The sequence below is a fragment of the Cervus elaphus genome, chromosome X, assembly GCF_910594005.1.
Source record: "Cervus elaphus chromosome X, mCerEla1.1, whole genome shotgun sequence".
Lineage (NCBI taxonomy): Eukaryota > Metazoa > Chordata > Mammalia > Artiodactyla > Cervidae > Cervus > Cervus elaphus.
This window is the reverse complement of record NC_057848.1, coordinates 91685828-91712627: the sequence shown is the minus strand read 5'-3', so window position 1 is coordinate 91712627 and position 26800 is coordinate 91685828. Positions and strand designations below refer to the sequence as shown.

At 33.8% G+C, this 26800-nt stretch overlaps 1 protein-coding gene and 1 non-coding gene across 3 annotated transcripts in view; both read left to right on the top strand.

The window, feature by feature from the left end:
* The window catches only part of PCDH11X (protocadherin 11 X-linked), a 940417-nt gene that overhangs the window by 723734 nt on the left and 189883 nt on the right, over window positions 1–26800 (top strand). For both annotated transcript variants that reach the window (XM_043896468.1, XM_043896469.1), the window contains exon 7: window positions 16065–16088. In XM_043896468.1, the coding sequence (XP_043752403.1) occupies window positions 16065–16088 (24 nt within the window). The remainder of the gene's footprint in view (window positions 1–16064; window positions 16089–26800) is intronic.
* On the top strand, window positions 21704–21829 carry LOC122691102. The gene has a single exon (XR_006340339.1). It is a non-coding gene; the product is annotated as a small nucleolar RNA SNORA27 (small nucleolar RNA).

The following is a 26800-nucleotide window of genomic DNA, read 5'->3' as shown; positions in this document are numbered from 1 at the left end:
CTTCAATGATCAATGCTAAGAAACAGAGGAAAACAGTAGAATAGGAAAGACTAGAGGTCTCTTCAAGAAAATTAGAGATAGTAAGGGAACATTTCATGCATAGAAGGACACAATAAAAAAAAAAAGAACAGAAATGATATAGACATAACAGAAGCAGAAGATATTAAGAAGAAGTGGCAAGAATACACAGAAGAACTATGCAAAAAAGATCATAATGACCCACATAACCATGATGGTGTGGTTACTCATCTAGAGACAGGCATCCTGGAGTGTGAAGTCAAGTGGGCCTCAGGTAGCATCACTATGAAGAAAGCTAGTGGAGGACATGGAATTCCAGTTGAGCTATTTCAAATCCTAAAAGATGATGCTGTTAAAGTGTTGCCCTCAACATATCAGCAAATTTGGAAAACTCAGCAGTGGCCACAGGACTGGAAAAGGTGTTTTCATTCCAATCCCAAAGAAAGGCAATGCCAAAGAGTTCAAACTACTACACAGTTGCACTCATCTCACATGCTAGCAAAGTGATGCTCACAATTCTCCAAGCTAGGCTTCAACAGTACATGAACCAAGAACTTCCAGATGTTCAAGCTGGTTTTAGAGAAGGTAGAGGAAGCAGAGATCAAATTGCCAACCTCTGTTGCATCATAGAAAAAGCAAAATAATTCCAGAAAAAAAAATTTACTTCTGCTTTATTGATTATGCCAAAGCCTTTGACTGTTTGCATCACAACAAACTGTGGAAAATTTTTCAAGAGATGGGAATACCAGGCCACCTTACCTGCCTCCTGAGATATCTGTATGCAGGTCAAGAAGCAACAGTTAGAACATGGAATAAGGTACTGTTTCAAATGGTTCAAATCGGGAAAGGAGTACATCAAGGCTGTATATTGTCACCCTGCTTATTTAAGTTATATGCAGTGTACATCATGTGAAATTCTGGGCTGGAGGAAGCACAAGCTGGAATAAAGATTGCTGGGAGAAATATTAGTAACATCAGATACGCAGATGACACCATGCTTATGGGAGAAAGCAAAGAAGAACTGAAGAGGCTCTTGGTGAAAATGAAAGAGAAGAGTGTAAAAGCTGGCTTAAAACTCGACATTCAGAAAATTAAGGTTATGGCATCTGGTCCCATCACTTCATGGCAAATAGATGGGGAAACAATGGAAACAGTGACACACTTTATTTTCTTGGGCTCCAAAATTATTGCAGATGGTGACCATGGCCATGAAATTAAAAGACGCTTACTCCTTGGAAGAAAAGTTATGACCAATCTAGACAGCATATTTAAAAGCAGAGACATTAACTTTGCCAACAAAGGTCCATATAGTCAAAGCTATAGTTTTTCGAGTAGCAATGTATGCATGTGAGAGTTTGACAACAAAAAACTTGAGTGCACAGGAATTGATGCTTTTGAACTGTGGTGTTAAAGAAGACTCTTGAGAATCCTTTGGAATGCAAATAGGTCAAACCAGCCAATCATTGGAAGGACTAATGCTGAAGCTGAACCTCCAATAATTTGGCCACCTGATGTGAAGAACTGACTCATTAGAAGAGACACTGATGCTGGGAAAGACTGAAGGCAGGAGGAGAAGTGTATGACAGAGAATGTGATTTTGGATGGCATCACGAACTCAATGAACATGAGTTTGAGCAAGCCCCAGGAGTTGGTAAAAGACAACAAGTTGGTAAAGACAGGGACTGCATGCTGCAGTCCATGGGGTTGCAAATAGTTGAACACGACTGGGCAACTAAACTGACTGAAGAATGAAGGAGGTGCTTTCCTCATGGCTCCGGCTGTAAAAGAAATCTGCCTGCAATACAATAGACCCAGGTTAGATGCCTGGGTTGGGAAAATCCCCTGGAGAAGAGCATGATTACCCCCCTCCATTATTCTTGCATGGAGAATTCCATGGGCAGAGGATCCTGGTGGGCTACAGTCCATGGGGTCACAAACAGTTGGACACAACTAAGCAACTAACACACACACACACAAGAATGAAGGTAAAGTTTTTATCTTTGACTCCATCAGTTCTTTTTGTCATGAGGTAAGAAAATGTATTTTCTATGGAGACACATTCTCAAAACTTTGTCAAGCTAAATATAACAGAAAAGCCTTTGTGAAAAGAAAAGCAAAGAAGCTTGATTAATAGTAATTAATTTGATTAAGAGCCAAAAATTTCTGGCATTGTAATTTGTTTGAAAGTGAAGTGAAAGTGAAAGTCACTCAGTTGTGTACGACTCTTTGCGACCCCACAGATTATACAATCCATAGAATTCTTCAGGTCAGAATACTGGAGTGGGTAGCCTTTCCCTTTTGTTTATGGTCATCTATTTAACATTATTTCTTTGAGGATGACAAAATACTTTACAAGACAGATGAAAAGCAAAATTTTCCTTTTAATCATGTCAAATTCTTGGGCTAAATTCAATGATTTTAAAATTTTCAAAATAAAGGAAACAGGGAGGCAATCAGTATTTATTTAAATGGGTATTAGAGTTTCATCTGCTAATTATATCATAACATTTTTATGAATCTGAGAGTATTCATAGAACTGATATGAAAGCTGAAGAACAGTTAAAATTATAGTTTATCACACATGGGTATGTGAATTCTATTGTATATTAATATTATCTGTGTATGATATGTATGGGCTTCCCTGTTGGTTCAGTGGTAAAGAATCTCTCTGTCAATACAGGAGATGTGAGTTAGATCCCTGAATCAGGAAGATCCCCTGAAGAAGGAAATGGCAACTCACTCCAGTATTCTTGCCTGGGAAATTTTATGGACAGACGAGCCTAGTGGACTACAGTCTGATTCACGTATAGACACATTTAGCAAAACAAAACATTTAACAAAACAAAGAATATAAACATCAGGATCAAATTGTCTGAGTCCAGAAATTAGCAGTTTTGTAAGCTTGGGTAGATTTAACCACTCATTTTGTGAGTTCTTTAACATGCACAGTAAAAACTTCCTGTGGGAACAAAGATGAATTCATCCTGACAGAATGTATAGAAATGCTATTTGAGCACTATGGTTCAAAACTGAGATGACCTAAAAGCAAAGCAAAATATAGATAATATTATGAGATATTACTTGGGGCATTTATATGTCTTCCTTCTTTTACGTCTGTATCCTTGTTTTTGTTGTTATCTCTGTCCCGCTTTTACAAGCTCCCTGACATACTTAGAGAATGACCCATATAGAATTATAATTGTTGAATATTTATAGAGATGACAATATTTATAATAGTATTTGAGGTGCAAAAGTTCCTCTTTTAGATCTATCTTAAAAATGTGACCGGTAATGATATATCTTATGCATTATTAAATACTAAAATGGGGATTATACATTAATGGTAAAAGCCAAGTGACTTCCTTGATTGCTAAGTCAATGAAAACTAGAGAAATGACTTAGTTTTCTTGCTTTGTAATAAACATTTGATTTGTACTCCTGCATGCCACCAAGATGCAGTATATAGAAGTGATAGAAAATATTATGGTAATGAAATCTATTCTGAATTTGGTCCTAATTACCATTACTTTATGAAAATATAAGATGGTGAACTCTTGTCTCAGTTGTTTAAAGTATAAATATGCATTGACCTTACAAAAGTCTTTGTCAGTAGAAGTTACATATCAAGTAAGGAGCGCAGTTATAGATATTTGAAAACTGAGTCCATGATCTTTCTACTCAGTTGTCAAATTTAGATATTTTAAAAATGCTATCAAATTCAAAAAATCATAAAATGGAATCACCCCAACGGTTTAGTCAACAGAATGAAATTTTTTCTATATTTTGGTACTACATATAGCATATTTTAGAAGTTTCCCTATTGTCTCATAAATTATTTCTGAAACAATATAGAGTTTAGATGTTCTTTGAAAACCAAAGAAGGCATTTCTTTCATTTGAAATAGTATTTAAAATATTTACACTCTAAATTTAATATTTGTAAAGTGATTTCAAGTATAATAATCCAGGTGAAATTTGTGTGGACTCTAGTTTTGTGACCTTTGTAATAACATTTTAAATGATTACAACCTATTTGCTATATAGATACAGATATACGTATGGAGACAACGAGTTAGGTGCTTTATCATATTCTAAAATTTAAAGTACCAATAGTAGTTCCATTGAGCTGATTTTCTATGATCTGTAGAGATAACTTGGATCAATCAACTATAGTAAAGTGACACCTAGCTTGCTCATTTTAAAGCAACTTACTATGGTTAAACCATTTAGACAGCAAACCAATGATAGAAGGACAAAACGCTCAACAGTTCTGAATAGAGGCCTGTGTATTAGCATGCCTTCCATTAGATGCATATTTTTCAAAAGCATATAAATGCCAGGTGATCTGGGAACATTTCTTCTTCTTCTACTTCTTCTTTTTTTTTCTTTTTAACAAAAGTATTCTTAACACATAGCAAGACCTGAAACATAACAAATGATAGATCTTTTTGGTCTAATGAATATCAGAGATGTTTTATTTGGTGTTTTAGATTTGAGAATTCAGCCTAAACAGAGTCAGCAAAAAGTGCTCTTTCTTGTAAGGTTCCAGAAGCTCTAATTGGAGGAGTACCCATGATTTTGCAAACCAAAGCAGAGACTCAGAAGGATGTTCATTATAACAGAAATAGGTTATACAAAAGTCTGACAAAAAAGCCATTTGGAAAATTTGTCTGAAAAAGGTGAGAACTGGATTAGATATAAGCATATACTACAGAATTTTATCTTTCATCCTTTTGTTTTGTTAATTTTCACTTAGCTAGAATTAGTGTCACAGGGTGATTGTGGCATATTGACATTCAAATGTTTCAACATGTTTTCATTCACTTGACAAATATTTGTCAAATATTTAACCATGCCAGACACTATTCTAGGTTACTCTTTGTGTAAGCTTCTCCTAAATATACCATAGTATGTTATCCTTAAACAGACAAACAAAATTTGACCAAAAGTATTGTGAGAGAATTTATTAATAAATTACTACATGCTCATAAATGTATATTTTTGCCCCAGAATATGTTTGGATTTTGATTATGCATGGCGTGAAAATCGATTCACTTATGTAAAGTATTTGTTCTTTGAGACGTTTTTGGTCAAGAATTTACACATATTTATTAATATTTTTAGGTTTAATGTCACCATGTTTATTTATTAGTGTTAGGACTGCATTCTATTATATGTTTATGACTCCTAAAGATATCGATTTAGATTATATAGTTAATTTTGAATTATATCTTCTTTCTAATGTATCTCATTTAAATTATTTGAACTAAAGAGTGAAATGATAGCTGGGAATGTTTTGTGTTCATTCTTGAAAGTGCCAATTTTTCAAAATGAAAGTTTTATGATAGGTCTTCGGAGTTTATTGATAACCATATATGATGTTATGTTGAAAATATGGGTGTGTGTGTGTACGTGTGAGCTGCTCAGTTGTGTCCAACTCTGTGTGACCCCATGGACTGTAGCCCAACAAGGTTCCTCTGTCCATGGAATTCTCCAAGCAAGAATACTGGAGTGGGTTGCCATTTCCTTCTCTGGGGATCTTCCCCAACCAGGGAGCAAACCTGGGTTTATAGGAAATAAAGTTTAAATAAATAGAAATGCATACATATTTAGTTCAAAACCACATATCAAATTCTTCTTTTAACTTAGTCAACCTGAAGGAAAAATCTGTATTGCAAAATCAAAACAAAACAAATCAAAACAAAATAACTTTTAGTAGGAAAAGCACTCTATTCTTAGACCTTATTTAAATCAAGTAGTATTTATTATTTAAAATACAAATATGTTTATATTGCTCTTCACATTTGAAATTCAGGTATAATGTTTAAAATTACAGGGAAAAGATCAGATTGTTCTATTATAAGAAACATACATTGTGGTTTGGATATTTAATTTAATTACAAAATTTCCCTTTAATTTTTACAAACAAAAGTATTGTAGAACTTGAATTTAATTTAATGAAATAAAAACCCAAATTTAATTTAATTTTATTAATGAAAATACTGTAGAATCACTTTTAGAATTTTTTCAGTGCGTTTTAACTGTGCAAAATAAGTGAACACTGGTTACATCTCTGCGTGATCCAGTACAAGCATAGAAACAGAACAGGAATATACTGCTACTTAAGGATCAGGGGATAGAAAGAATATTGTAGAATGTCCCTTCTTACACATTCTGTGTCATAATGGTTCACCTGAGTATAATGAGCATTAGAAGATTAAATAGGATTGGCACACATTTTAAATAAATGGCTTGGTTGCTCATGCTCCCCCCCCACCCCGCGCCAAGAGAAAACCAAAATAATATCAAAATATTTCTTTTTTTTCCCATTTATTTTTATTAGTTGGAGGCTAATTACTTTACAATATTGTAGTGGTTTTTGCCATACATTGACACGAGTCAGCCATTGATTTACATGTGTTCCCCTTCCTGATCCCCCTTCCCGCCTCCCTCTCCATCCCATCCCTCTGGGTCTTCCCAGTGCACCAGCCCTGAGCACTTGTCTCATGCATCCAACCTGGGCTGGTGATCTGTTTCACCCTTGGTAATATACTTGTTTTAGGTTTAATTAGGTTTTAGTTTTAATTAGGTCCCATTTGTTTATTTTTGCTTTTATTTCCAATATTCTGGGAGGTGGGTCATAGAGGATCCTGCAGTGATTTATGTCAGAGAGTGTTTTGCCTATCTTCTCCTATAGGAGTTTTATAGTTGCTGGTCTTAAACATTTAGATCTTTAATCCATTTTGAGTTTATTTTTGTGTATGGTGTTAGAAAGTGTTCTAGTTTTGTTCTTTTACAAGTAGTTGATCAGTTTTCCCAGCACCACTTGTCAAAGAGGTTGTCTTTTTTACATTGTATATTCTTGCCTCCTTTGTCAAAGATAAATTGTCCATAGGTATGTGGATTTATCTCTGGGCTTTCTATTTTGTTCCATTGATCTATATTTCTGTCTTTGTGCCAGTACCATACTGTCTTGATGACTGTGGCTTTGTGGTAGAGCCTGAAGTCAGGCAGGTTGATTCTTCCAGTTCCATTCTTCTTCCTCAAGATTGCTTTGGCTATTCGAGGTTTTTTGTATTTCCATAAAAACTGTGAAATTATTTGTTCTAGTTCTGTGAAGAATACCGTTGGTAGCTTGATAGGGATTGCACTGAATCTATAGATTGCTTTGGGTAGTATAGTCATTTTGACAATATTGATTCTTCCAATCCATGAACACGGTATGTTTCTCCATCTGTTTGTGTCCTCTTTGATTTCTTTCATCAGTGTTTTATAGTTTTCTATATATAGGTCTTTTGTTTCTTTAGGTAGATATACTCCTAAGTATTTTATTCTTTTTGTTGCAATGTTGAATGGTATTGTTTCCTTAATTTCTCTCTTTTCTCATTGTTAGTGTATAGGAATGCAAGGGATTTCTGTGTGTTAATTTTATATCCTGCAACTTTATTATTTTCATTGATTAGCTCTAGTAATTTTCTGGTAGAGTCTTTAGGGTTTTCTATGTAGAGGATCATGTCATCTGCAAACAGTGAGAGTTTCACTTCTTCTTTTCCTATCTGGATTCCGTTTATTTTTCTACTCTGATTGCTGTAGATTCTCTTAGACCAAATTTCAGTCAGCTTCTTAGCAATACTAATTTACATATTTGACACAATTTGTGTATTCATTCCCTACCCTAGCTAGCAGAAACATCATCATTTTATGTCTGAAGAAACTTAACTAAGTAAAGGGAGAGATTAATTCTTAGCATCCCATACAAATACATAATCAAATGTATATCTATATAGAAGATTTGTTTCCTTTCTTATTATGTAAAAAGTAGATCTTAGGCAATATTTTAATCTTAGGTGACATGCTTTTATTTTGAAAATACCAAAATATAATATTTATATTTTTAGTATTCAAAAAGCCATTGATTTGAATCTGTGCCTTATAATCATGAAGTGCAGACGATTTCTAAGGCAGATAGCATTTCGTTTATTCAAAAAACATTTTAGCATGTCTTATTCAGTCAGTTAATCTGTCAGACTTTTAACATAAATCCTTCATACTCCTCTTCCTGTGCATGTAACCTTTTCTTTAATTCAATTTGAAATAACTTACTTCAACTTTTTATTTCCTTTTCATGTTTGTGGCACTGTCTTTTACTTTTTGTTCTTTGTTGACATAAAATATTTAGCAATGTATCAACTCAAAAGATTGGTTCTCCACAATAGCTACCCAGTGTTTCATCACATGGAAAATATCTTGCTTACTCCTAAAATCTATAGCTAGATTTCCATATGTCAGGTTTGTCCTTTGATGTTTGAAATATAAAACCAAATAAACTTATGGATATTAATTATGTGTGGATATTGCCATTAAACACTTAATTTTAAAATGATTTATATCTAAACTAAAAAAAAATGTTTCTTTTTATATTAAACAAACATGAATTTGGTTTTTATTTCCTTTTTTTAACTGTCCTAATGGAAATATAGGTCTTCCAATACATTTACAGCTCCCCAGGCATCTCAGTGGCAAAGATTTCACCTGCAAATGCAGGAGATACAAGTTTGATCCCTGAATCAGGAAGATCCCCTGGAGAAGGAAATGACAACCCACTCTAGTATTCCTACTGGGAGAATCCCTTGGACAGAGGAACCTGGAGGGCTACAGTCCATGGGGTTCAAACAGTTGGACACAACTGAATGAGCACAACACAATACATTTACTTTCATTTTTTTTCTTCAGTATAATGTAACAAACAGTTAAAAAATAAAACTACCCTAGGACTTTTTTAGAAATGACCTATTGTTTCAAGGTTAACTCCTTTCTGCAAACATTAAAATTCAACATGTGAATAGCCAGTTAGTTCCAAGAATGAAAGTTTCTGCTAAAGCTTGTGTTCTGTACTATTATCACAAAAGTCTCAGTAAAATATATATTAGAGAGAAAGAAATAGAAAATAAACAAAACATTTCCAATTATTTAAAAATATCAACTTGGTACTATGATTAAACTGGTATTAATTCACTGTGATTACAAGAAATCACAACTTCTTAAGTGCTGACAGAGCATATGAGAAGATGAAAACATATTCATAAAGAGAACCATGAAGTTGGATGGCACTTTGAATACCATATTTTATCTTTCATTTTTGCCTTAAATATGTGATCTGGAAAAGGCAATGGCAAACCACTCCAGTATTCTTGTCTGAAGAATCCCATGGACAGAGGAGTCTGGTGGGTTACAGTCTGTGTGCGTCACAAAATATGTGAAATGAAAATATTGAGATACATTATAAAGTAACCAGTTTATTTGGCATTTTTTAAGTAGTACATCCAGATACATCTCTCTAAATTGATGCACTGGGAAAAATAATACCATCAATTAATAATGTTCAGTCTTTCTCATTTTGCAGAGAATTTTAAAGTGAAATTAATGGAACATTGCTTTAGAGAACTATATAATATTTATTGATAGTGAAAGGTAGAATTTTATAGAAATTAGTTCATATTTATTATGGATTTTTAAAAACTATGCTTCTATGTATGAAAATGTACCAATCTCTGCCCAAAATAGAATTAAAGCAGATATTTTTGAAATGGTTATTTTATGAACTATATCCTTTCCTGGTTTTCTATTTCATATATTAAATATATATATGCATATGTGGGCTTCCCTGGTAGCTCAGACGGTAAAGCGTTTGTCTGCAATGCTGGAGACCCGGATTCGATCCTTGGGTTGGGACGATCCCCTGGAGAAGGAAATGGCAAGCCACTCCAGTACTCTTGCCTGGAAAATTCCATGAACAGAGGAACCTGGTAGGCTACAGTCCATGGGGTCACAAAGAGTTGGACACGACTGAGCGACTTTACTTACTTACTTACTTATGCATATGTAATAAGAAATATCCATAATATATTTATAATATAAATATAGATGTTCATATAGTATAAATATTTCTCCAGTGAAATATCTTTGTCTTTAATCTGTACCTTAAGTGGTATGCAGAGCCTAATATTTTTAACAATGCATATATGTATATATACAATGACAAAGTACTCTGTAGAATTCACAAAATTGGTTTCCACTAATGAAATATTAATTTCAAGTGTTTTCATAAAAGCCATTCCCTGTTATCTTGTCCACTTATGCTATGCAGTTTTTAATTACCTACTGTTTTCTTCGTACTACAGAAAATTTTTAATTACTTTGTTATAGAACAAACAGGTTGTTGAAAATATGAGAGAAAAGTTTCAAAAGTTTTTTAATCTAAAGAGTAACTTTTTAAAGATAAATTTTTTTATATTTAGTACATGTCTCTAGATGTAATTGAGGTTTATCTCTTATTTTTCTATGTGTACAACTCATATAGGTTGTTGACAAGCCACATAAAGCTTCTAAAATTGAATAAACTGATTAAAAGCAAATCATTATTAAATTTTACAAAGAAATGATTAAAAAATTAAATTCTCTAGTAGTGCACAAATTGTATACTATTACACCTAGGAGGCATATATTTTCTATGCATTAAATCAAGCAAAGGGACATGCTTTAAAAATCAATTTCTCTATGGACCCAAAGACCAGATACACCATTAAGTCCTATTTTAAAATGGTCTTAATTTAGAATTCATTCACTCAAGAACAGATTGAGTGTTAAAAGGTGTAAAATATTTGACAGCTGCAATTGTCTCAAACATTCTGAAGAGCTTAGAGACACATTTCAGAAATATTGATTTTTTTTTTTTCTATTTTCTTTGCCAGATGAAAAAATAATGTATCCAGCCCGCAGGCTTTTGTTTTTGGAATTTCTCAAGATCATTTACATTTGCATTATTTTCAAAGCTGCTTCATACATTTCTCAAAGTAATGAAACTAGGGCCTTGGTAGGACCTTTCAATGAACTATGAAATCGTTTATATTCCCACTTTTGCTTTCTTGAAAAGTTCAGAGTTCGTGTTTCAGTTTTTCTTGCGAGTTTTTGTTTGTTTTTGTTTTTGAGGTTGGGAGTAGTCTATACAATTTTAAAAAAACAAAATTTACAGTGGATTTTTTTTCTTTGCCCAAAAGAGACATGGATAGCAATTTTAATATGCAGAGATGAGAAATTTATATTAGCAACCATGCTTTTGTTGTAAGTAAGATACACATTATACTAATCACCTTGCAGCTTTTGCATCTGTAGCCTTAATGTTTCACATGACATGAACAGAAAATGTGATTTGAGCTTCCATTGTGTGGTTCAGACTTTATGCAATCTACATAAGTGCAATAATGCTTATTATTTTTGCCATTAGTTTTGCAATCAACAGGAGATGCACTGAGGTGATTTGAATTATACATCAAGAAGAATTAGATCTTTTTGGCACATCTTGTAGAATGCTTTAAAATTAACATTATTCAAAGAAAACTAGATATTGACTCATTAATTTGGCATTACAATCTTCAAGTACATTATATATACTGATTCTACTATATTCCATGACCGTGTGTCTTGGCATAAGAAAATATATGAGAAACTTGTTCGCAAATGTTAGTCCATAATAACTTAGAATATATATTATATATTAGGTTTTAGGTGAATTGAATCTTGATATATCAGATTTTTCTCTATATTAGGGAGCATAATAAACACTGTGATGTGCTGAGACATAGTGATATATCAAATAAATAAATATTTAACACTTATAGAAAACATTATCCTTCAGTTGACTATAGTGGCAAAGATATCTAGAACACTTTCTAACACCATACACAAAAATAAACTCAAAATGGATTAAAGATCTAAATGTAAGACCAGAAACTATAAAACTCCTAGAGGAGAACATAGGCAAAACACTCTCCGGCATAAATCACAGCAGGATCCTCTATGACCCACCTCCCAGAATATTGGAAATAAAAGCAAAAATACACAAATGGGACCTAATGAAACTGAAAAGCTTTTTGCACAACAAAGGAAACTATAAACAAGGTGAAAAGACAGCCCTCAGATTGGGAGAAAATAATAGCAAATGAAGCAACAGACAAAGGATTAATCTAAAAAATATACAAGCAACTCCTGCAGCTCAATTTCAGAAAAATAAATGACCCAATCAAAAAATGGGCCAAAGGTCTAAACAGACATTTCTCCAAAGAAGACATACAGATGGCTAACAAACACATGAAAAGATGCTCAACATCACTCATTATCAGAGAAATGAAAATCAAAACCACAAGGAGGTACCATTATACACCAGTCAGGATGGCTGCTATCCAAAATTCTACAAGCAATAAATGCTGGAGAGGGTGTGGAGAAAAGGGAACCCTCTTACACTGTTGGTGGGAATGCAAGCTAGTACAGCCAATCTAGAGAACAGTGTGGACATTTCTTAAAAAACTGGAATTAGAACTGCCATATGACCGAGCAGTCCCACTCCTGGGCATACACACGGAGGAAACTAGATCTGAAAGAGACACGTGCACCCCAATGATCATCGCAGCACTGTTTATAATAGCCAGGACATGGAAGCAACCTAGATGCCCGTCAGCAGATGAAAGGATAAGGAAGCTGTGGTACATATACACCATGGATTATTGCACAGCCATTAAAAATAATTCATTTGAATCAGTCCTAATGAGATGGATGAAACTGGAGCCCATTATACAGAGTGAAGTAAGCCAGAAAGATAAAGACCATTACAGTATACTAACACATATATATGGAATTTAGAAAGATGGTAATGATAACCCTATATGCAAAACAGAAAAAGAGACACAGATGTACAGAACAGACTTTTGGACTCTGTGGGAGGAGGTGAGGGTGGGATGTTTCGAGAGAACAGCATCGAAACATGTATATTATCTATGGTGAAATAGATCACCAGCCCAGGTTGGATGCATGAGACAAGTGCTCGGGCCTGGTGCACTGGGAAGACCCAGAGGGATCGGGTAGAGAGGGAGGTGGGAGGGGGGAACGGGATGGGGAATACATGTAAATTCATGGCTGATTCATGTCAATGTATGACAAAAACCACTACAATATTATAAAGTAATTAGCCTCCAACTAATAAATATAAGTGAAAAAAAAAGATATCTGATTACCTCCAAATGAATGTCCTTAAACATGTTTTCTAACCTTATTTACATCCAAATTGATGAGATTGTAAGATTTCAATAAAGTAACTTTATTCAGTGACTTTAAAAAAATTATACATGATAAAACAACTGCAAGCACTACTGCTTTGTTGAAGTAAATGTCAGTTATAGATTGGTGCTTGATACTTGATCAACAAACATTAAGCCAACACCATCAATTTTGTGTTGAGCTCTGTTGACATTTAAGCTATTCAAGCAGTATCTATCTATCAGTAATTTTTTTCAAATGTAGCTAGATGTGTCTAGTGCATATTGGGTATTTAAACATTTGTGTTAGTACTTTGAAGGAACTATTAAAATATGATTTTATAGAATAAATAACATGTTTTGGTATTGTTTTCATGATAAATTTTTGTAATTTTTGTGTGACAAATAGGAGCCACAGTTTTTGCTATAAACTACATATTTCCTTAATTTGAACTTTGTAGTACAAGAATCCTAGTAATTTATATTGTGTATTAATTATTTATTTATATTAATTTACTAATTAAGATATTTCTTCTAGTAATAATTTAGAAATTTAATTCTCATTAAAACCTTAAGTATATTTCAAAGAAAGCACATACACAACCTTAAATTTTTATGTGATTATTGCATTTGTGTAAGTAAAAATAATGATATCTAAAATGCATTTAAATTTATTAATACATTTATTAATAAATTGATGCATTTATTATTAAATACATTGCAGAATATTTCATAACCTGAAAATAATTTTCTTGGTGAAAGCAAATTTAACTTGTTAGATATATTCACTTCATTTATTAGTAAAATTTAATTTTAAATAACATATAAATGATAGAACCATTCATAATATAACTTTGGTTAGATTAACAAAAATATTCGTTTCAGTCATAGTGATTCACTTTGAGTCTAGTATCTCAAATGATAAGACTTTGCTTATATTTTGATCTTTCAAAAATCTCAATCAATGTGAATGCTTCAAAAATATCAATGATAAACCTTTAAACACTTAGAAGCAATTGAATTTTAAAGATACATTTTGAGATGGACTTTATTCTGTGTAAGAACCTTCATAATTGTAATGAATGTATTTATTAATTTCTGTGCTAGCATCTGAGTACTTATATTGCTTTAGAGGGAGAAAATGCTTCCTTTTTTGACTATTTTTTGTGTGATGAATTAAAGTATCTCTTCAGAGTTGGTCCTGAAAATCTTATTCAGAATCTGCTTATTGTCCTGAATTTAAAGGAAAATTAATCTATATTTGACTTTCCTGGCTTATAAACCAATTTTCACTTCTCATCTTGGGAGCTAAGTGTCTCCTGGGATAGGTTTTAAAAATGTGTTTGTTTTCTTTTTCATTGTTGTCATGTCACTTGTTTGGCTTCTTTTATTTGTACCTCCTTATCCTTAGAAATTCTAAGTCTAGACCCATCACATTAACTTTTTTTCTGATCTTTTCAGTTACCAAATTGGAAAGGATTTTAATAAATAAGTTCTGGACCACATTTAAATTTTTAATTGCAGTCTTAGAAATGAAAGCAAGTGCTATATTACTTCTCTGCTTAAGGCAACCTTTCTTTATCTCTCCCGTACATTTAAAACTCTACGTTTAAATATTATAGGAATTTTTAAAAAATATATTACAGGAATTGATTATTAATTCCAATAATAAATTAAAATATTGTGTGTGTGAGAAAGAGAGGGAGAGAGAGAGAGACTTATGATTGAACTAGAACTATTATTTGAATGGTGTAGGGTTGGGAGATATTATTTAGGAGATCAATCCTAACTAAAGTGTCTTGTGAAAACACTGCTATTTTTTTTTCTTTTCTGTTTCAGCTTGTACTATCATTAAATTACATTGCTTACAGATTAAATAACTTATGATAAAAAATAAATGTGTCATATATATGTCAATGACACTTAAAATGTGCAATTCTCTCTAGTCCCTATTATTACATAGAAACATTAATTTCACTTCTATTTTTCTGTCTCTGACATATTCCTTCTATCTCATACATTTTTAATTTTATAATATTCAAATATTATTCAAAATTGAGTTTTAAACAAGTTCAAAATGTTTAAAAATTTTGTTTTAGATTATGTTATTGAATGTATTAGAAAATCATTTTTACTATTAGCTTTAAAATTTTACAAAGAATAAATCTGAGATTTATTTGTTCAGATCAACACATATCAAAGTGTTTGTAAATATATAATTATTTTGTTTAAAAATAGACTATGCTATTTGTCTTTGATCAAGCATGATCTCACAGTGTTTTGAAGGAAGTCACTTACAAATGCAATAAAACTTTATCTGGATAACAAGTGTTGATATAATGATCTTGAATTCCCCATTTCTAGCTGTGAGAAATAAATGAAATTTTAGTAGAGAAAATAGCTATATTATAGAAAAAGTGTCTTAACCAAGATGAATACTTCTGTTGGGTCATCTAATGTTAGTGTTTGTTTATTTATTTATTTTTTTCGTCATATTTTCCACATCAGATTTGGAAGAAAAGCAACCTGTGAAGTCAATATTTTCCTTAAAAAGTAAATACTTTTCCTGTAGGAGTTTCCATGAAAAAAAAAAAAAAAGAAATTTAAATAGAGGGCTATACTTTGTTATCATAGGCAAAGAAGCTAGTAAATCTACTGTGTTCTTGCAAAATGTTAAGTTCAACAATACATAGCCTCTAGGGGAAGAATCAATAATTAATTCCCAAGAGGCCAGCATATAGCATAGGCTTGGTCAGATTTTAGAAAAACATACTACAGGAAACAGATATTTTATGATTTATCAGTATTCCACCTTATATATTTCAGTCATCACATTCTCTGCAAAATGAAGCTGAAAATATATTGCAATATATTATAATTTTATATTTAGTTAATATAATGTATTGGGAATAAAAGAATGTATTTATCTGTATTTAACTTTGCTAAACTCTCTTTTTAGCTTTCATTCCTGGACTAAAGAAAGGTACAGTAAAAATCAAGACAAATCATAATCATGGTACATATTTCATTTTAAAACAGATTTGTTTTAAGAAGTTCTGCCTTTTCATTTCTCATAAAGCATTGCAATTTCAACTGTTTGCTTCAAACACATTTTTAGTATTTTTAAGTGAAACGATATCTAGGAAAGGTATTCAATCAGTTGTATGTCTTATATCACTGAATACTTTTTCCAAGTTGTGTATAATTAACCTTTAGATGTTAACGTGACCCTATAGACAATTATTTGACTTACAATAGTTACTTTCAAAAACTTATGAATTTAATTATTCATTTTTCTCCTCTGAAAATGTAAGCATATTCAGGATTTTGTCTGAGGATACATTAACAATATAATTCCACTTTTCTATATTTTCATTCAAAAGGATCTGTAAACCATATATGCTGTATACTTGCCTAACAAAATAATCCAAGATAACAGTCTTTGTGAGCTTGTAAGTAATATGCGTTTTCTTTGCCAAATTAAACACACGAATTTATGCTACTTTAAGATACAGTCAACAGAAAACAAATATCTTTAAATATGGAGTTTAAGCAATCAGTTAAAATATATATAATTTTATTGTGCTGATAAAATTTTTAAATGCTGAAACATATTTTGTATGTTCCAAATATATTTGCTTTGTCTGTGTATATGCACTCATTTCTTTATGTACTTCATAATTCAGGATGGATATATTATATTGTTTCATTTTACTGTTTAAGATGATAATTCATTTCACTTCAAGCACTTTTATTTTAAAATATAGTTTACAGTCCATTGATATTTTGACCAAGTGGAAATAATACTCAGAGAATAAATGTTTTTAAAATTCATCATAAAAATTCAAATTATAATGTAAAGATCCTCCCCCTTATTCTTTAATTTTAACAAATATCATCAATACTAACAGCATGTTATTATTATTTTTTTTTCTTTTGTATTTTAAATGTTTTTTTCAATGTTACTTTGGGATAGTTCTCATGAACTTATATTGGATTGGCCAAAAAATTCATTTAGGCTTTTCCAAAACCCAAATGAACATTTTTTCCAACCAAATATAATTAGTTGTAATATCCATGATGTATTTTTGACTATCATCTAGCTTGAAGAATTTTATTCTAAATATTTTATTCCCCATGGAAGTCTTGAGTATTCAGCGTTTACATGTGTTATTCAAGTGAAAGTGGATGCATTGCATGTACTTTTCTTTTTTTTTTTCTCTTCCTGCCTCATTAGTTTTTAGATATCCTATGATAGATACTGTTTAGCAACTACATTTACATAATAATCGTGAAAATGTATTTGTGGTTTTGATGTAAAGTCAAGGTGTTTTGATCATAACTATTCGGAGGCACAGCAGAAAGAGCATTTGAATGTGAGACAGCACATCTTGAGTTCTAATGATAGTTCTGCACCTGACTAGATGCAAACACTTGGCCAAGTCATTTAAACTCAAGAGTCTTCATTTTCTTCTTTCCCTCATTAAAAAAAAAAAAAAGTAGTAATCATAATTATGCTTAAGCCTCATGAGAAGTCATGCTGAAACATGACAGCAAAATAATATAATAGTAATAAATTTATAAAACAGTATTTGAGTGTGTACAGTTCTGTACACTGTCCCTAATAATCTACAAAAGGTTTCAAGGTTTCATCTTAATACACTACTTCTATGTGTAAGTTCTATCATTTTATCCATTTTTGCAGAGGTAGAAACTGGAACAAAGAAAGGTTAAATAATATAGAAATTCATTTGATATTTTTAAAAAAGCAATCTACCTGTAAAAAACACTACTACTTAGATGATTGAACCTTCATCAATACATTAATGAGTAATTATCATTACAATTAAACTCATAATTTAAATTGTGCTCTATTGACATAATGCAACTTGGCCCTGCCAACAAGCTTCACTGAAAGACCATAGTACCTTTTGCAGTTATGTTTTATGATAATTTTCATACCATATTTTGTATGTCCACTTTCCTTCATCAACTCATTTGAGTAGACTTCCTATTATTTCACTCACATAATGAAATTTCTTAGGCATATGTAATTAAATGTTATACTATCATATGAGAATAAATAGCCCTCTGTGACTCTAATCATAAATTTATAAAACTAAGATTATTTCATTCAGTTAACTTTCTATTGAAGGCTGACTGATTACCAGGGATAACACTGATATTTTTTTCTTAAATACAAAAATATATAAGCTTTTTACCTCATAGTAAATTAGATATATATATGCAAATTCTTAGTAGTAAGAGAATTACATTGAATTCTGGTGTTCTTTAATTTCCCCAAAGAAGAAACTGAAAATATATACTTGTCAATCCACTGAGAGCAAATTATTTTGTACCCACTTCTAAGAAAAGACAACATTAATAAACATATAAATTAATACCTTTCATTGAATTAGCTGGCAAGTGTACTTTCTGTCTTTAGGGACATGTTTTAAAGTAAGAGTGAGAGTTTCAGCTATATCAATTATATTTTCTGTTTTCACTGAGGACTAGGGTTTGAGCAATAGAGTGTCAACCGATTTGTTTCCCTGTAGTCATTTGTTCAGTTATCCAAGTTGATTGTTGGAATATTTTTTGGTGTTTTATTACATAACTTTTACCATTCTGACCCTCAGATAACTCTCAGGGATCTGTTCCTGAGCTGGGTTTCCATATTTATTGTTAGTACTCAAGGGTCAGCTGTAATTTAGGAGTTCATTACTTTAGACTTAAAATGTTGAATATGATTCAGGAGAAACTGTTTAGGGATGGGAGTGTGTGTGGGAAAGCCGGTTTGAGGTGGACACTTAAAAGACAGACTGAGAAAATGAATTATCTCTTGGCCAAATGAATCACCTCACCTATATTTATCCAACTATTTAGTTAATAAGAGTCTGTGAGCATAAACTATAATTCATCCTTAAGCATGATAGTTATGGAGTTTTTCATCTGTCAATTATTAAAAAAAATGATGTCTTTTCATAAGGTATCTTTTTTTCATGGCCAAGAGTTAATGAAAATGCATGTGTAAGTTTCCAAATGAAAAATTTATGCCACAGGTCATAATATTAATCACCTCATGCTAATTTGGTATTTCCCTAAATTATCAAATGAAAGGATAAATCAACATGCCATTTCGTTAGTTTTGTTTTAAATTACTGATAGTAGATTCCAGAATGTCATGGAGCAATATTCTTGAAAAGAATTAAGATTAAAGAAACAATTGCATATTTTACCATCTAAAATTGCCTTCTTCAGATCATGTATAACAAGCCAGTTCCACCATTGTTGTTATTGCTCTTGTTCGATTGGTAAGTCATGTCTAACTCATTGCAATCCAATGGACTGCAGCACACTAGGCTCCTCTGTCCTCTACTATCTCCTGGAGTTGGTCAAATCATGTCCACTGAGTTGGTGATCCCATCTAACCATCTCATTCTCTGCCACCCACTTCTCCTTTTGCCTTCCATCTTTCCCAGCATCAGGGGCTTTTCCAATGAGTTGGCTCTTCACATCAGGTAGCCAAAGTATTGGAGCTCCAGCTTCAGCATCAGTCCTTCCACTGAATATTCAGGCTTGATTTTCTTTAGTATTGATTGATTTCCTCGTATTCCAAAGGATTCTCAACAGTCTTCTTGAAGACTACAGTTCAAAAGCATCCATTCTTCAATGCTCAGTCTTCTTTATGTTCCAACTCTCTCCTCTGTACACGACAAATGGCAAAACCATAGTTTTGACTATATGGACCTTTGTCGGTAAAGTAACGTCTCTGCTTTATAATGGATTTTCTAGATTTGTCAGGCAAATTTGGCTTTGGAGTACAGAATGAAGCAGGGCAAAGGCTAATAAAGTTCTGCCAAGAGAATGCACTGGTCATAGCAAACACCCTCTTCCAACAACACTAGAGAAGATTCTACACATGGACATCATCAGATGGTCGACACTGAAATCTGATTATATTCTTTGCAGCCAAAGATGGAGAAGCTCTATAAAGTCAGAAAAAACAAGACTGGGAGCTGAATGTTGCTCAGATCATGAAATCCTTATTTCCAAGTTCAGACTGAAATTGAAGAAAGAAGAGAAAAACACTAGACCACTCAGGTATGGCCTAAATCAAATACCTTATACAGTGGAACTGAGATATAGATTTAAGGGACTAGATCTGATAGACAGAGTGCCTGATGAACTATGGACAGCAGTTCATGACATTGTACAGGAGACAGGAATTAAGACCTTCCCTAGAAAAAGAAATACAAAAAATCAAAATGGCTGTCTGAGGAGGCCTTACAAATAGCTGTGAAATGAAGGGAAGTGAAAACCAAAGGAGAAAATGAAAGATATACCCATTTGAATGCAGAGTTCCCAAGAATAGCAAGGAGAGTAAAGAAAGCATTCCTCAGCAATCAATGCAAAGAAATAGAGGAAAACAACAGAATGGGAAAGACTAGAGATCTCGTCAAGAAAATTAGAGATACCAAGGGAATATTTCATGCAAACATGGGCTCAATAAAGGACAGAAATCGTATGGGCCTAACAGAAGCAGAAGATATTAAGAGGAGGCAGCAAGAATACACAGAAGAACTGTACAAAAAAAAGATCTTCACAACCCAGATAATCATGACGGTGTGATCACTCACCTAGAGCCAGACATCCTGGAATGTGAAGTCAAGTGGGCCTTAGGAAGCATGACTATGAGCAAAACTAGTGGAGGTGATGAAATTAGAGTTGTGCTGTTTCAAATCCTGAAAGATGGTGCTGTGAAAGTGCTGCACTCAATATGGCAGCAAATTTGGAAAATTCAGCAGTGGCCACAGGACTGGAAAATGTGAGTTTTCATTCCAATCCCAAAGAAAAACAATACCAAAGAATGCTCAAACTGCCACACAATTGCACTCATTTCACACGCTAGTAAAATAATGCTCAAAATTCTCCAAGCCAGGCTTCAGTGATACCTGAACCATGAACTTCCAGATGTTCAAGCTGGTTTTAGAAAAGGCAGAGGAACCAGAGATCAAATTAGCAACATCAGCTGGATGATCAAAAAAGCAAGAGAGCTCCAGAAAAAACATGTATTTCTGCTTTATTAACTATGTCAAAGCCTTTGAATGTGTGTATCACAATAAACTGTGGAAAATTCTAAAAGAGATGGGAATAGCAGACCACGTGACCTGCCTCTTGAGGAACCTATATATTCAGGTCAGGAAGCAACAGTTAGAACTGGACATGGAACAACAGACTGGTTGCAAATAAGAAAGGGAGTTCGTCAAGGCTGTGTAATGTCACCGTGCTTATTTAACTTGTATGCTGAGTACATCATGAGAAACGTTGGGCTGGAGGAAGCACAAGCTGAAATCAAGATTGCTGGGAGAAATATCAATAGCCTCAGATATGCAGATGCTACCACCATATGGTAGAAAGTGAAGAACTAAAACGCTTCTTGATGAAAGTGAAAGAGGAGAGTGAAAAAGTTGGCTTAAAGCTCAACATTCAGAAAACTAAGGTCATGACATTCTATCTCTTCACTTCATGGAAAATAGATGGGGAAACCATGGCTGACTTTATTTTTCTGGCCTCCAAAATCACTGCAGATGGTGATTGCAGCCATGAAATTAAAAGACACTTACATGTCTTTATTGGTCATTCAAGTGGGGCAAAGGAAATAACCTTTTAAAACTCAGGCAAACTGGGTGTTTGTCTTGTAACCTGTCAGAGGAAACATTGTAAAAAAAAAAAAAAAAAAAAAAGACACTTACACCTTGGAAAGAAAGTTATGACCAACCTAGATAGCATATTGAAAAGCAGAGACATTACTTTGTCAGCAAAGGTCCGTCTAGTCAAGGCTATGATTTTTCCAGTGGTCATGTATGGATGTGAGAGTTGGACTATAAAGAATGCTAAGCACTGAAGAATTGATGCTTTTGAAATCTGGTGTTGGAGAAGACTCTTGAGAGTCCCTTGGACTGCAAGGAAATCCAACCAGTCCATCCTAAAGGAGATCAGTCCTGGGTGTTCATTGGAAGGACTGATGCTGAAGCTGAAACTCCAATACTTTGGCCACCTGATGTGAAGAGCTGACTCATTAGAAAAGACCCTGATGCTGGGAAAGATTGAGGGCCAGAGGAGAAGGGGACGAGAGAGGATGAGATGATTGGATGGCATCACCTACTCAATGGACATGGGTTTGGGTGTACTCTGGGATTTGGTGATGGACAGGGAGGCCTGGCATGCTGTGGTTCATGGGGTTGCAAAGAGTCAGGCATGACTGAGTGACTGAACTGACTGACTGACTGGATTTCTCACTGTGCTTCCCTGATAGCTCAGATGGTAAAGAATCCTCCTGCAATGCAGGAGACCTGAGTTTGATCCCTGGGTGGGCAAGATCCCTTGGAGAAAGTCATGGCAACTCACTCAAGTATTCTTGCCTGGAGAATCCCTATGGACAGAGGAGCCTGGCGTGCTACAGTCCATGGGGTTACAAAGAGTTGGACATGACTGACAGACTAAGCACAGCACAGCACAAGTTTGTAATAGCTTTCCTTCCAAGGAACAAGTGTCTTTTAATTTCATGGCTGCAGTCACTGTCCAAAGTGATTTTGGAATCCAAGAAAATAAAATTGGTCACTGCTTCCTCTTTTCCCCCATCTATTTGCTATGAAGTGATGGGACCGGATGCCATGATCTTGGCTTTTTGAACATTTACTTTCAAGCCAGCTTTCCCCCTCTCCTCTTTCATCTTCATCAAGAGCCTTTTTACTTCCTCTTCATTTTCTGCCATTAGAGTGGTTTCATTTGCATATCTGAGGTTGTTGATATTTCTCCTGCAGTCTTGATTACAGCTTGTGATTCATCCAGCTCAGCCTTTCACATGATATATTCTGCACATAAGTAAAATAAGTAATATTATTTTACATAAGTAAATACCTAAGTATTATTTTACATAAGTAAAATAATATACAACCTTGTTGCACACCTTTCCCAAATTGGAACCAGTCATGTTCTATCTCCAATTCTAACTGTTGTTTATTGATCTTCATGCAAATTTCTCAGAAGATAGGTAGTGATTTGTTACTTCCATCATTTTAAGAATTTTCCACAGTGAAAAGCTTTAGCATAGTCAATGAAGCAGAAAATGTTTTCTCTGGAATTCCCTTGCTTTCTCCACGATCCAAAGAGTGTTGGCAATTTGATCTCTGGTTCCCCTGCCTTTTTTAAGTCCAGCTTGTGCATCTTGAAGGTGTTGATTCATGTTCTGCTGATGCCTACCTTGAAGAATTTTGAGCATAACCTTGCTAGCGTGTGAAATAAGTGCAATTGTATGGTAGCTTGAACATTCTTTGGCATTGCTGTTCTTTGGAATTGGAATGAAAACTGACCTTTTCCAGTTCTGTGGTCACTGCTGAGTTTTCCAAATTTGCTGGCATATTGAGTTTAGCACTTTAACAGCATGATCTTTTAAGATTTTAAATAGCTCAGCTTGAATTCTGTCACCATCTCCCCTGCCCCATCATTGTTCACAGTAATGCTCTTTAAGACCCAGTTGAGTTCACTCTCCCTGGTGTCTGGCTCTATGTGAGTGACAATACCATCTTGGTTACATCTGCCATATTATATATTATACATTGACACATAGTACTTAAGAATCATGTCTTATGATAAAATTGTTTTGCTCTTTAGTGTTTTTTTGAATAATAAAAAAGAAACAAATGTGATATTATTTGTCACACAGAAGTAGACTAGGGAGGGAAAATTGGTATCTTTTTGAAGCTACAAAGTGTATTAAATTTAGAAAATGGGTGCAATATTCTAGTGTTGTCATTCTGATAAAAACTATTACCATAGCTTTCAAATAATGTATAACCTGTGAACAAAAACATGTATAAACATGTATTCACAAATGTATAATTTGTGAATAAAAACATACATATTTCAAGCTTTATAGTCTGGATTTATACTATTGCCTTTTAAAAAATCTATGTAGGAACATAAGTAGTATTGCTAAGTGACATATTAGTCAGCTATTTGTTAGCAAATCATGGCAAATAATTAAACAGAAATGTTTAAATGACCCAAAGACATTATTTCCCCTGCAGATAATGAGTAGTAACCCTCGTTTTATAAAGCATAATTTTAATATGCATCACACTTTACTTACATTATCTTGAAATTGATACTATTTGACACAGAAGAATGATAAAATATTATATTACTTTCATTTGCAGATGCTATATCAAAAAATGGGTCTACTATAAGGTAGAATATTTTTATTGATATACACAACAATAAATTGTTAAAAAGGTAACTTTCTCATTAGGTAATTTTTTAAAAATAATTATTTATTTTAATTGGAAGCTAATTATTTTACAATATTGTAGTGGTTTTTGACATACATTGACATGAATTAGCCATGGTTGTACATGTGTTCCCCTTCCTGAACTCTCCTCCCACCTCCCTCCCCAGCCCACCTATCACTTAGGGTGATCCCAGTACACCAGCCCTGAGCACCCTCTCTCATGTATTGAACCTGGACTGGTGATCTGTTTCACATGATAATATACATGTTTCAAAGTTATTTTCTCAGATCATACCACCCTGACCTTCTCACACAGAGTCCAAAACACTGTTCTATATCTGTGTCTCTTTTGCTGTCTCGCATATAGGGTTATCATTACCATCTTTCTAAATTCCACATATATGTTAGTACACTGTATTGGTGTTTTTCTTTCTGACTTACTTCACTCTTTATAATAGGCTCCAGTTTCATCCACCTCATTAGAGCTGATTCAAATGTATTCTTTTTAAAGGCTGAGTAATATTCCATGAGCAAAAACAAGACTGGGAGCTGACTGTGGCTCAGATCATGAAATCCTTATTGCCAAACTCAGACTTAAATTGAAGAAAGTAGGGAAATCCATTAGACCATTCAGGTATGACCTAAGTCAAATCCCTTATGACTATACAGTGGAAGTGAGAAATAGATTTAAGGGACTAGATCTGATAGACAGAGTGCCTGATGAACTATGGATAGAGGTCCATGGCATTGTACAGGAGACAGAGATCAAAACCATCCCCATGGAAAAGAAATGCAAAAAAACAAAATGGTTGTCTGAGGAGGCCTTACAAATAGCTGTGAAAAGAAGAGAAGTGAAAATCAAAGGAGAAAAGGAAAGATATTCCCATTTGAATGCAGAGTTCCAAAGAATAGCCAGGAGAGATAAGAAAGCCTTCCTCAGTGATCAATGCCAAAGAATAGAGGAAAACAACAGAATGGGAAAGACTAGAGATCTCTTTAAGAAAATTAGAGATATCAAGGGAACATTTCATGCAAAGATGTGTTTGATAAAAGACGGAAATGATATGGACCTAACTGAAGCAGAAGATTTTAAGAAGAGGCGGCAAGAATACACAGAAGAACTGTACATGAAAAAGATTTTCATGACCCAGATAATCACAATGGTGTGATCACTCACCTAGAGCCAGACATCCTGGAATGTGAAGTCAAATGGACCTTAGGAAGCACCACTATGAACAAAGCTAGTGGAGGTTAAGGAATTCCAGCAGAGCTATTATAAATCCTGAAAGATGAAGCTGTGAAAGTGCTGCACTCAATATGCCAGCAAATTTGGAAAACTCAGCAGTGGCCACAGGAATGGAAAAGATCAGTTTTCATTCCAATCCCTAAGAAAGGCAATCACAAAGAATGCTCAAACTACTGCACAATTGCACTCATCTCATACGCTAGTAAAATAATGCTCAAAATTCTCCAAGCCAGGCTTCAGTGATACCTGAACCGTGAATTTCCAGATGTTCAAGCTGGTTTTAGAAAAGGCAGAGGAACCAGAGATCAAATTGGCAACATCCGCTGGATCATCGAAAAATCAAGAGAGCTTCAGAAAAACATATATTTCTGCTTTATGGACTATGCCAAAGTCTTTAACTGTGTGGATCACAGTAAACTGTGGAAAATTCTGAAAGAGATGGGAATAGCAGACCACGTGACATGCCTCTTGAGGAACCTATATATTCAGGTCAGGAAGCAACAGTTAGAACTGGACATGGAACAACAGACTGGTTCCAAATAGGAAAAGGAGTACGTCAAGGCTGTATAATATCACCCTGCTTATTTAACTTGTATGCAGAGTACATCATGAGAAATGCTGGGCTGGAAGAAGCACATGCTGGAATCAAAATTGCTGGGAGAAGTATCAATGACCTCAGATACGCAGATGACACCACCCTTATGGCAGAAAGTGAAGAAGAACTAAAAAGCTTCTTGATGAAAGTGAAAGAGGAGAGTGAAAAAGTTGGCTTAAAACTCAACATTCAGGAAACTAAGATCATGGCATCTGGTCCCATCACTTCATGGGAAATAGATGGGGAAACAGTAGAAACAGTGGATGACTATTTCTTGGGGCTCCAAAATCACTGCAGATGGTGATTGCAGCCATGAAATTAAAAGACGCTTACTCCTTGGAAGGAAAGTTATGACCAACCTAGATAGCACATTAAAAAGCGGAGACATTACTTGGCCAACAAAAGTCCATCTAGTGAAGGCAATGGTTTTTCCAGTGGTCATGTATGGATGTGAGAGTTGGACTGTGAAGCAACCTGAGTGCTGAAGAATTGATGCTTTTGAACTGTGGTGTTGGAGAAGACTTTTAAAGTCCCTTGGATTGAAAGGAAATCCATCCAGTT